At 31.0% G+C, this 12,868-nt stretch overlaps 1 protein-coding gene across 1 annotated transcript; it reads left to right on the top strand.

Moving 5' to 3' along the window:
• The first annotated feature begins 274 nt into the window (after positions 1 to 274).
• On the top strand, positions 275 to 11,503 carry LOC107448993 (amine sulfotransferase). The gene is made up of 4 exons (XM_087156500.1): positions 275 to 563; positions 4,184 to 4,456; positions 8,788 to 9,049; positions 11,023 to 11,503. Exons 1-4 carry the CDS (start codon positions 314 to 316, stop codon positions 11,468 to 11,470), a joined length of 1,233 nt encoding a protein of 410 aa, XP_087012626.1. The 5' UTR covers positions 275 to 313; the 3' UTR covers positions 11,471 to 11,503.
• Positions 11,504 to 12,868: the final 1,365 nt, after the last annotated feature.

The raw sequence follows: 12,868 nt of genomic DNA on the forward strand, positions 1-12,868 counted from the left end.
ACGAAAATTTTGTAAAAGAGAAATAAATGGAATAAAGGCGAGGAACATACATATCACACTTTCTGGCGTAAAGTTCTCATATATTTAGTGACAACTTTCAGTATTTTTATTGCGAGAAGACAGTTCATCCCATTTCGTTTCGTTCTTTTATTTTTTCAATATCAGCTGACTAAACACCTATTGTTTCGTTTATGAATAATAAAATTCAAGGTGAAAGATAATTTTTTAAAGAAAAAAAAAGAGAGTAGATATATTGATAAATTTGTTCGTAATCGTCAAAGAATTAAAAGAAGAGACAAAGTGAGTATTCTTTATGAAAATGTCTGACACAAAACCTATTTTCAAGTTAGTAGATGGATTTCCCATTCCCCAACACTTTTCAGAAGAAAAATTTCGATCTTCTGTCAATTACAAGCCACGACCTGACGACATTTTCATTGTGACTTATCCCAAATGTGGCACAACGTGGCTCCAGCATATCTTCATGCTTATACTCAGGCATGGTCAACCTCTGGATTCTCTTGAAGACATGCATGATAGCTCTCCTTTCCTTGACAACAGAGGTAAATATTTTTGTGACACGGACATTTCAGTCTGATATGAAATGCCATTATGCTATCTACCTATAAGTATTTAGACACCCTAACTTATCGACGGAGGTTGATTTATGGTCTGAGGATGTTTCTCCAGGTGTGGACTGAGAGGCTTGGTCCATTCAGATGTTACTTCAGAATCATTGTTGAACAGCCGACCTGATCTTGGGTTTACGAACCCATGTACAATTCCGTAGCCTTATAATTTTGCATTCAATCCAAATGACAAGGGAATTTCTGGATTAGGTATTGGGAGAAATTTGCCATCGTGGGGGACGTTTTGGTGGTTACGGTTAGTCTAACGGCAAGGGGACTCTAACTCATGATCCGTCTACGTCTGGGGATATTTTACGCCAGCACTGTGGTTGGTGAGAGCCGGGTACAGTAATCTGTTTTGGGTTTTTTTTTCTGTGTCTGCAGAGGAGGTTGAATACTACTAGCTGTCATACAAAGACTTGTAATAAGCATGCTCTGGATGGGGTGATGTTATGATTGCCCCTCATGGGGGCTCTATCAACTATTGAGCACGAAATTGTTGTGTTTTTCTTCTCTATCACTGGTTTCCAAATACTTATTACTAGGTTGCGTAGGGTGATTGAAATTTTACAAAATAAGTTATTAGTAAAATTAAAATCAAAAATTTTATTTAATTATGTTGATAACCATTACTCTATTTAATAAAAAATATTACATCTTAATACAAAATCTAGAAATTTGAACTATTAGTATTTAAGTGAAAGACTTTTTTCAAAGAAAATTGACTCCAGTTTTTTTTTTCTTTCCTTAGAACTGTTATTAGTAGATAGCACAAGAGTGCGACCTCTTGTTATATATAATGTTTTTATAACTTCTACATTTTGACTAAAATAAATTATAAATGCCGTTTAAAAAAAGCATTGAAGCTTGATGAAAAAGGCAGATTGTAGATTCGAAATCAGAGACGCGAAAACATTCAAGATCCGTCAAAACTCCCCTTCAACAGAAAAAAAAAAAAAGAAAACAAATGTTCCCCATCATTACTTATCGAAAATATATTCTTGTAGATATTGCATTTAATTTTATAGCAATTGTTGGTGATTGCAGAACTCGACTGTCGGAGGAGCAGGACCTAAGAGTTGGAGAGAGATTTCAAGAAAAAAACAAAAGCACTGATTTATTAGAAATATGAAAGGATATCATGTGAACATCCATATGAAGAAAACAAATTTCTTCAAGAACATACGACCCTTACACTTTCTTTTTTTAGCCTATTACTGATAAATTAAAAAAAACTAATACGAGGTTCACGTTTATGATATTAATAAATCAATAAAAATATGAACTTTTTTTTTAGTCCGTTTTATTTGCCAAATCATTACGTGCGAAAATTTTAAAGAAAACCATTTTGCAATTTTTTATCTTAAGAAGAACATTTTATTGAGTATTTTTATTAAATAAAACTGGAAATATTTTCCAAGTAAAAAGGAAGATAAATATTTAAATAAAAAGACATTTAAGTGTAGGTTTTAAGAAATCCTTTGCATTTACTGTCCTGTCAACTTCTACGGCTTCCAGTCGGAGATTTCCACTGCGTAAAAGAAATTACAGTGATTGTAAATTTTGCAGTTAAATATATTAATTTAAATTATTTTTATCACATGATGAGTAATCAATAATTTCTATTAAAGATATAATAAGCTTTGAAGTTTTCAAGTGTTGCAGGGCAAAATTTTAAAATCCATTTATTTCACTTTCACTACAAATATCGTGGTGAATTGGGCCAGGATAGCCTGGTTGACAGGGGGCTAGACTCACATCCGTGAGAACGGGAGTTCGAATCCAGCTGCCGGAAGACTTCCCGCGTAGTAAATGGTGATTGGTGCACGTTAAATCTGCTAGGTCACAAAGTCCCCCGTGTTCCCGTTACAAATTAAACCTCTGGGGGTAATGAGTTGGAGAACGGTTGTGACGTATGGGTGTGGCATAAGTTGACCATTGATGGCACCACTGGAAAACAAGAAAAATCACCCCTCTTGCCTTAAGAACCTACGACATCAACAACAACTAGGACTTTTTGATAGCTTAACACTGAGTTTTTATTTTATTACACGCGGCAGACAAAGAAGAACAGTGAGAATCATACTATGTAACGTCAAAATATTATTACTATCTTTATTAAGCAATTTTCTTCAATCAGTTTGAGATCCTTTCACATTAACTTATCTAATTGAAATTCTTCACCTGCTAATCCGCACCATTTGTTTTATTTAAATTGCTCATAAAAGTGTTGATACTGATAAAGGTGTGTAAAAGCGCTCATAAAATTGCTCAAAAACTGTGGATGCAGTTAGGTGTTAAGTAAATGTTGGCATTTAGATATTATTAAAACTCTTAAACTGGAACAAAAAAAGAAAACGAATTATGATATAAAAAAATAACCTAATTCAAAAGGAATCCGCGAAGTAAAATAGATAATCATGAAATCTTTGGCCAATTTTCTGAAGTACTAGTCATGTAACATAAAACCAATTTAAAGCGTAGTTCGCTGAAATTAAAATTTTAATTTTCGCTTAATACAATTTTATGGAGCAAAAACTTTTTGTCAATTTGCAATCTTAAAAACCCATCATCACATTTTCTCAAAAACCATTATATTATGTTTATTGAAACTTAAGTATCGGTAAAGGCTAAACCGACCAACTCCAAAATCAATTACGAAGTGAGTTGCTAAATCTAAAATAAAAAATTAAATAACCCTTTATTGATAATGCTATTTTTATTATTAATAATTATTATTGTAATTTATACTATTTTATTTTACTAATTTATTTACTTATTATTATTACACTTATTTATTATACTAATTTATTTGCTTGTTATTATTATGTTTATTTATTATACTAATTTATTATTAGTAAAGAACCTTTCACGAGCCCCTGAATCTTTTTTTATGCATTTTACTGAGATTTTAAAATTGTGAATTAAGGGTGGTCTTTTAACGTATATTTAATAAAGCATTTTATTATATATGAATCAAGACGAAGAGAAAAAATAATAAAAACATTTTTAGACAAAGATAGTGCCAAAGACAGAAGTGACAAAATATTGAAAACAGTATTCTGCCCAAGCTTAGTCAGGCTTAATAACTAATCACGATTTTTTTTTTTTTTCTTTTTTTTTTTTTTTTTTACACTTTGCTTTTGGAATGCTTAATATTTTAGGTTTAATTTAAAATGATTGGCATAATATTCATAAAATAGTAAATTTAGTGATTTTAAAATGTTTAATTAAAGCCTTTGATAGTTTTTTTAAGAACGAAAAATTTATGTAAGAAAAGCTTGATGGAATAAAGGCGAGGATCATAAATATCACACTTTCTGGAGAAAAGTTCGCATATATTTAGCGACAACTTTCTTTATATTTATTGCGTGATGACAGTTTATTCACTTTTGTTTCGTTCTTTTATTTTTTCAATATCAGCTAACTAAACACCTATTGTTCCGTTTGTGAATAATAAAATTCAAGGTGAAAGATAATTTTTCAAAAAAAAAGTAGATATATATTGATAGCTTTGCACGTAATCGTCAAAGAATTAAAAGACGAGACAAAGTGAGTATTCTTTATGAAAATGTCTGACACAAAACCTCCATCAGCTTCTATTTTCAAGTTAGTAGATGGATTTCCCATTCCCCTACAGTTTTCAGAAGAAAATTTTCGATCTGCTGTCAATTATAAGCCACGACCTGACGACATTTTCATTGTGACTTATCCCAAATGTGGCACAACGTGGCTCCAACATATCTTCATGCTTATACTCAGGCATGGTCAACCTCTGGATTCTCTTGAAGACATGCATGATAGCTCTCCTTTCCTTGACAACAGAGGTAAATATTTTTGTGACACGGACATTTCAGTCTGATATGAAATGCCATTATGCTATCTACCTATAAGTATTTAGACACCCTAACTTATCGACGGAGGTTGATTTATGGTCTGAGGATGTTTCTCCAGGTGTGGACTGAGAGGCTTGGTCCATTCAGATGTTACTTCAGAATCATTGTTGAACAGCCGACCTGATCTTGGGTTTACGAACCCATGTACAATTCCGTAGCCTTATAATTTTGCATTCAATCCAAATGACAAGGGAATTTCTGGATTAGGTATTGGGAGAAATTTGCCATCGTGGGGGACTTTTTGGTAGTTACGGTTAATCTGGGGGCAAGGGGATTCTAACCCATGACTCCTCTACATCTGGGGATATTTTACGCCAGCACTGCAGTCAGTGCGAACCGAGTGTGGAATACGAATCAACCAGTCATCCGAACCTGAATCAACTCATTGGGAGGCGAGCCCTCTATCATCTAAGCCACCACGGCTCAAGCACAATACTTAATAAATTTACGGTAAGCACTTGATAGGAAGCACAAAACAGTAATCTGTTCTGCATTTGTCTTTTGTGTGGACCTGACGTGTCTACAGAGGAGCGTTAATATTACTAGCTGTCATACAAAGACTTGTAATAAGCATGCCCTGGATGGGGTAATGTTATGATTGCCTCTCATGGGGGTTCTATCAACTATTGAGCACAAAATAGTTTTGTTTTTCTTCTCTATCACTAATGTCCAAATATTTATTACTAGGTTCGTATGTGCTTGAAATTTAATAAAAGTTATTAGTAAAATTAAAATTAAAAATTGTATGTAATTATGTTGATGGCCATCACTCTATTTAATAAAAATATTACATCTTAGTACAAAATCTATAAATTTGAACTTTTAGTATTAAAGTGGAAAAAATGCAAAGAAATTTTCAACTTTTTTCAAAAGAAATTGACTCCAGTTTTTTTTTTTCTTCCTAAGGACTGTGCGAACCCTGTTATTAATAGATAACACAAGAGTGTCTGACAAGCATACTTTAGTTAAAACCCACGAATTTTAAATATACGATAAATCGAATTTTAAGTATACGGCTTCGATTTCTCAGGAACTATTCAACTGATTTTGTATTTCGCCATGTAAAATTACATACAATGTAAAAAAATGTATACCTTACAATTCAAAAATAATAACATAATAAATATTTAGTTTCTTTTTGCATGGAATTTTCTTTTGGATAAATGAATTTTATAGTTGTATGCAAATTTTTTTTAATTCCCTTAAAAATTTTAGAGATAGAGCGAAATACGCAAGAAGTACTATTAACATTAAATGACTTAGGATCGCTCTCTTGGCCAAATGATGGGGGCTATATTTCCCAGATTGCGGCTATCCCCTATATTTTGGTGAAGTGCCCTTCTTTACGCTGAATTAAATAAGACGATCGGATCAGTAGTTTGGAAGTTATATGGGTTTCACGTACAAAAAGTATAATTTTTACTAGTACTTATTTATGCATATGACTTTGATATCTAAACAAGTGAGATATTGTTACCAATGTTATCTTTTGCTGAATCAAATGAGACTATACACAAGTCAATAAAATAAGTAGTTCAGAAGTTGCGAAAAAGTTTTTATGTAATGAAAGCTTTTCTTTTGACACATACTTATGTACACATATTCTTTACACTGAATTGAAGGAGACCAATTGAGTACAAAATACAATTGAAAAATTGAGTACAAAATACAATTTTTGTACTTCACTTATTTACACATCTTACATTGCTATGCAGACAAGTGAGGTATTGTTTAATATGCATTTTTTCTCGTTTAATTGTATGAGACTAAACGTGACACAAAGGGGCTAATGTTTTAAAAGTTGAAATTATTATTATTTTTATTATTATTATTATGGGACAATTAGCATTATTATCATTATTATTATTATTGCTTATACTATTATTTTTATTATTATTACTTTTATTATTATAATTCTTTATTTATTTTCTTTTGTATAAAATGTACTATTTTTGAATTAAACTTACTATGAAGAAAACCCTTATAACTTCAAAACTATTTATTGAACTTGAATTTTATCTCATTCAATTCAGCTGAAAAAATTTTCATCAGAAAAATGAACTACCCATATTTAGATTGCAAAGTGTAAAAAGTGTGCATAAGTGTTGTCGGAAATAGTTTTTTATTGTATAAAAAACGTTCGCAAATTATTAAGTATTCGTTCAATTGGTTTTCATATAGTTTCTTTCGATTTAAGTTTTAAAAAAATACATAGGAAACGGTGTCTCACTTGTTTAGACAGATATATCAAATGAGCGATTAGGGCCAAGTACAAATTTGTACTTTTTGCTCATAAGACCCTTATAACTTCTAAATTATTTGCCCAATCTTTACTTGATTGGTTTAATTCGGCTTAGCTTAAAAAACGCGTTAAACAAGACCTCACTGACCTGTCTAGAAGAAATTCAATATTCTCCCGTTCAAATCACCCCCACTTCCCTCTAAAAATGGGGAAGCGTATAGAGAAAGAAAGTTAAGGAGTTTTCAGGTATCATTTATGAGAACTTAAGTACTATGAAGTATTAATGTTTCAAGTATTGTATAGAGATAAAACTACTAGGTCTTTCTTATTGGTTAGACCTGCTTTATCTGCTTATGCCTTATTGGTACAGAGGGAAATAAATATTTTTATTTTGCATGTGAATGTGCTTTTAATTTCTTAAAAAAATTGGCTGAATACCCGTTCCTGATGAGGAATGACAAAAAAAATTGTGATTTAACAATGAACCAATATTTATTATCTTATACAATCATACAAAAAACTTAATGGAGTACAGGGACCCAATTGAAAAGTTTAATAAAAATAATTTTTTTATTATTATTTGTTGCTCTTTTCGGTTACATTTCTAGATAAAGAAAAGTACATTTTTTAAAAGCTCAACTCATGATAAGAGAATTTAACTACATTAGAACTAATTTAAAAGTTTAACTCAAATGATAAAGCCTAATTGGCTCCCCTATTGACTCTTGATATTTCGAAATTCCCCACAATCAAGCAATTTTTGCGATGCATTATTTGACTTTTTTTTTCGTATTTCTATTACTGTTGATTTTAAATTATTTTAGATTTTCAGATATAATTTTCAGAAACGTAACTACAAACAAAATAAAGACGTGGTTTTTAGACAGCTATCAAAATACTAATTCTTACACGATACCACCACAATGTCCTGCACTTCGGATTTACTTCTACTTTAATCAGTCAACAATCAAGCATGCACTAAAAACTCTCATCACAATATGTCTAAGCTGGCTTAACAAATCCCTGATTTTAAAATAACAGAAAAGAAAAAAGAGTCAGCAGTTGAAGTTGCAATAATACGTAATGGTAATCCTATAACAGAATTTCATGTTTTCTCCCGAACGGAAACATTGGTGATTGAAGACTTGAATTGTCCCTTTGAAGCCGCAGTCCAAATTTCAGGATCGGTTCTTAAATCATGAGAGAGACACATAGCAGACACACACAAAATATTCCTTTTGTTAAAAACGATGGGTTAAAAACTATAGTGTTTGGTGTTATTGCAATTTTTAATAAAACGATATATCGTCTGAAAATATCGATATATCACGATATATTTAAAATAAGTAATTTACATATTTTTTTATAGTGGGTGATGTTTTCTTGCCCAAATAGAGAAAAAAGACAATTTTTTCTAAAGCACTTTCCCCTAATCATATTTTTTTTTTAATTATTGTAAAAAATCTAACCATCTGTAAGTTAAGAGATAGAAAAAACATGTTTTTTTTGTGTTCATATATAAATCGCCACCCCCGACAAATAAAATAGCGCCAAACAGATCAAAGCTCAGTCACCATCAATGCCCTTAGGAAAAGGTTTCTTCTCCCTTCTTCACAGAAATGAGTTTTACTCATTGGGTCACGATGTTGTCAATATTTATCGAGTGTCGGTATTTTCCGATATTTATCCAGTTCTGGTATTTATCAAGTATCAGTATTTTTCAGTATTTATCAAGTTCTGGAATTCATCAAGTGTCGGTATTTTTTCGATATTTATCAAATGTCGGTATTTTTGGTATTTATCGAGTATCGGTAGTTTTAAGTATTTATCAAGTTTTGATTATTATCGCTTATTGATCCTTTTCAATATTTTCTCGTGTATCAATATGTATCATAATCACAATATATCCCGAAAAAAAAGTCTTATTATTATCGCATACATTAAAAAATATCAAAATTTCACGATTCATCGATATATCGTCCAACTATTGTTAAAACTGTTAACTTCTGTCTCTTCACAGGAGCAAAGAGTGCCGAGACGATGAAAAGACCGGGTGCCATCAAAACTCACTTGCCATTTCACCTGGCTCCCTGGTCCCCTGATAACAAATACATATACGTAGCCAGGAATCCCAAAGACTGTTGTGTGTCTTATTATCACCATACGTCCAGAATTCCAAGCAATTTCAGTGGAACTTTCGACGAGTACTTCGAAAAGTTTCTAGCTGGATTAGTAGAATTCGGAGACTATTTCGATCATCTTCTTGGTTGGTACGCTCACAGGTAAATGTCATTTTACGGTGTGCAAAATAAAAACGGAACAACTAAATAACCTTTGTTCTATTGATAGGATTTTCACACACTAAAATTAAGTTTGAGTGAATCTTATTTTAAGTAAGGAAATCAAATACAAAAGCGTATTTTTCTGAGTAAAAGTAAATTTTCCCAGACATATTCGGATTCTTGATCCTGAAAATTTGAGGAGGCAAGTGGCTACAGTCTGGAAAATAAGGTCTAAATATTTTCAAGATCAAGCGGATCGCCTATTAATTCTTTAGAATCATCTATTTTTTTTATTATTTAAATTAAGAGTAATAAAAAATTATGAATGGGGTATACAACTTGTTGCATCATTTTTAACTAAGTGAAGTTTAAATAACAAAATGCGAAGTTTGAAATAAACAACCAAATAGCTTATAAAGTGATAAATGTTTTAAATAGTTACATAAGTGTTAATAAGTCATATATTCAGAGAAAATCAGATTCGACATACGCATGTGACATCACGTGCAGGTATGCAATTAAATCTGATTTAAATTGCATAACTAAGGCATGAACACTTCACCTCTTCTCAAGTAGTATATTAATATTTTTAATTCACCTAAATAGTCCCAGAAATACGCCAAGAAGAAAAAAAACGCAAAATGTAGAATTAACACATTGCAAGCGGGTCACATTAAAATACGTTTTTGAAATTTCTGTGATCCATACAAAAGTTTAAAAAGTGGTTGCAAAACTACTTCGTTTCCGCTTTGTTTTTCAAAAAAATTATCTATGCGTGATTACCACAAGCATAAATGATTCAGTATGTAAGTACTACAATCGTTCCTCTTAAATTTGTTTTTGAAATTGAAGTTGTGACAAGTTTGCTCCAACTTTTCTGAAATCTTTAACATTCTCAATCTACAACAACTGTAATATATTTTTCGGAAAAATTGCACCACAATTTTCCGCCACATTTTCAACCACTAAATTTCAATATTTTTAGATTGTAACTATCTCTCATAATTTACGAGTCATGTCTGCCAAATAAAAAGACGAGTTCATACAGAGAAAATATGCTTTTTATATCCGATTCCGTTATTTTAAATATTGTCTCTACAAATTAACTTCCATGTTCCACCAACCATCATCCACCAACCCGCGTCTTATGCTGATATGACCTTAACAAATCAAATTCGAGATAAAAAAAAACATTTTTTTTGCTTTTGTTTCGCTGTAGAGAAAAAAAATCTGCAGGAAACAATATTTATTGTTATTTCATCAGTTTATTTAAATGCGATATGAAAGACGTATATTTTTAGATATCATTTTTATTAATTCTTATCAAAAAGTTTTATTTTCCTCATTTTACATGATTTAAAAAAGCAAGCAAAAGGAAGGCTGTGTAACGTCGTTTCATGAGTTGGCAATATTATTGATCGCGCAGTGCGCTTAGCATCCATTTGGCGAGCACTTAGATGCATACAGGATCTCTCAATAAGGATAATGACTTTTTCTTAACTTGCACTAGAGTGTAGTTTCTTCAATTGTTCTCTACCTCTGTTTCGCTGATTTTATTCACTTTTAAGTGTTTCTACCCTTTTTTATCTATAACATGTATTTTATGAAAATAAAAATGCAACGCATAACGTTTATGAAACTTATAACGATTATGAATGTAACGTTTATGAAAATAAAATTGCAATAGAAATCTTACGTATTACTTGACACATCATGTTTTTGTTGAGACCTTGTACCAACAAACTCTACATTTAACTTCCTTCACTACTACCTATTAAAATTTAACCGGTTGTAACCTCTATGGCTAAAGTAAAAATAATTACATCTGAGGGCTTTAACGCGACGCTCATTCTCAAGAGAACAACACGAGAAAAAGATCATCTTCTTAGATCTTAGATCTTTCTTAGAATACTCTACTTAACTTTTTTACTTATCTTACTTAAATATGTCTTTTTGTTTCTTTTTTTTTTCAGAAATGATCCAAATGTCTTATTTATAACTTACGAAGACTTAAAAGAAGATTTTGAGTCGAACACCCTGAAAATCGCAGCTTTTATCGATGACAAAAAATACGCTCAACCTATAAGAGAACATCCTGAGATTATGGCTAATATCAAGACATACAGCAGTTTTGACTTCATTAAAGAAGCTCATCTTCAAAAAGAGAAAGAATATAAGCAGGAGCACGAATCATTGGAGACTAAATCAAAATTTTCGGACGAAACCTCTAAGTCAGATGAAGATAATTGCAGAGGCCATGAAAATAAAAAGCGCACAATGCACGCTGGTCATTTCAGAAAAGGCGTTGTGGGCGATTGGAAAAATTATTTTTCAGAAGAACAAACTCGGCGCTTGAAAGATAAATTCACTGAAAGAACTAAAGGAACCGATATAGAAAGTATGTGGACCAAATACATGTAATAAATTAATTATTAAAAGAAACTTTGTATGCAACGTTCGTAAGCTATCATTATTTTATCATCAGAGCTACACTCCCTGCTCGCTTCACACACCAATCCCTACGATTGCTCATTTAATCTTTAATAATTTGCTCAATCTAAACCTCCCAAAAAATTTTTTTTATATTAGCTTCGATTCCATTACATTCCTGTATTATATTTGGTTACCATTACAACTATATCTATAATTAAGTTTTTCTTTTAAATTACTAATTTTTTTTAATTATTTAACTCCCATAATTAATTTCCATTCATTATTGTTTATTTCATCTTAAACATCAATATTTTCTACAAGACACAGAACATTTTGGTTTTTATACATCGAATATTGTAACTTTATAAGGAAATTTTGTTATTGCGGTAATCATAATGAAACAGATGATTGCCTAGATGTGAAATATAAATATACTAGGAGGCTTCAATATTAATTTGAAATTGCAAACAGTTCACATATTTTTCTTAATCACACTATTCTAAATTTCAGTTGTTGAGAAAAGTAACTGTTGTAAGTTTTGTTTTAAAGTCTTTCCCACCAGAGGGCTAAAGCCATGAGTTGTAAAACAATATGAAATAGTAGTCTGCCACTGAACGCCGGATGTAAAGCATCGGCTTTGATGAAGATAATTTTGTATTTTTAATTCTCTGAAGGGCGCCACCTTAATAATATGGAATTTGTAAAATAAATGTATAGATTTTTGATTGTTGATGAAGCCCATCATTTTGTGTTTTCATCAGTGTTCAGAAGCAGAACAACTATAAGTTTTTTATTTTATCACAAAAAAATAAAATGTATAAAAAACAAAGAAAATGAGTATAATCATAGAAAAAGTTAAAATTATAATATAGTATTTGTCAGTTAAAATAAAACTTTTTGTTTAAGTCATTGCTAACAATTCAAATTTCTCCGAGGCAATTCTAAGGTATAAGTTAAGGTAGTATTGTTAAGTTGAAACACAATATTTTTAGTTTTGATGTCAACAATACAGTTCAATTTTTCACAAAAACAATTGTTTCCATTGTTAAGTTCAATGTCAACAATTCAAATTTTTCTGGGGCAACTCTTAACCTTTAAATATTACTTTTTTTATGTACACATTTCTAAATGTCAGTATTCAACCACAAAACAACTTAAAGTCCTCAAATTTAGCATGAAGTTGTAAAATGTAATGAAAGAGGGTCATAGCAATAATGAAAGTAGAAGTAAAGTTAGTACTGTAAAATTAAAACAATATTTTTAATCAGTGAACCAAGTTCTTCAAGAAGCAGTTGTAGAAGTAGGTTGTTTATTTAAAACTTTTTATAGAATTTCTTTAATAACACAATTGTTAATTTGGGCATTTGGCGATACAACACCTTTAGA

Source organism: Parasteatoda tepidariorum, chromosome 2, assembly GCF_982258835.1.
Source record: "Parasteatoda tepidariorum strain Cologne lab strain chromosome 2, Ptep-v5.0, whole genome shotgun sequence".
Lineage (NCBI taxonomy): Eukaryota > Metazoa > Arthropoda > Arachnida > Araneae > Theridiidae > Parasteatoda > Parasteatoda tepidariorum.

Coding starts and splice junctions, on each gene's coding strand:
- LOC107448993 (XM_087156500.1), top strand. CDS start 314: ATGAAAATGTCTGACACAAAACCTATTTTCAAGTTAGTAGATGGATTT. Junction 564..4,183: donor TCCTTTCCTTGACAACAGAG/GTAAATATTTTT, acceptor ACGAGACAAAGT/GAGTATTCTTTATGAAAATG. Junction 4,457..8,787: donor TCCTTTCCTTGACAACAGAG/GTAAATATTTTT, acceptor GTCTCTTCACAG/GAGCAAAGAGTGCCGAGACG.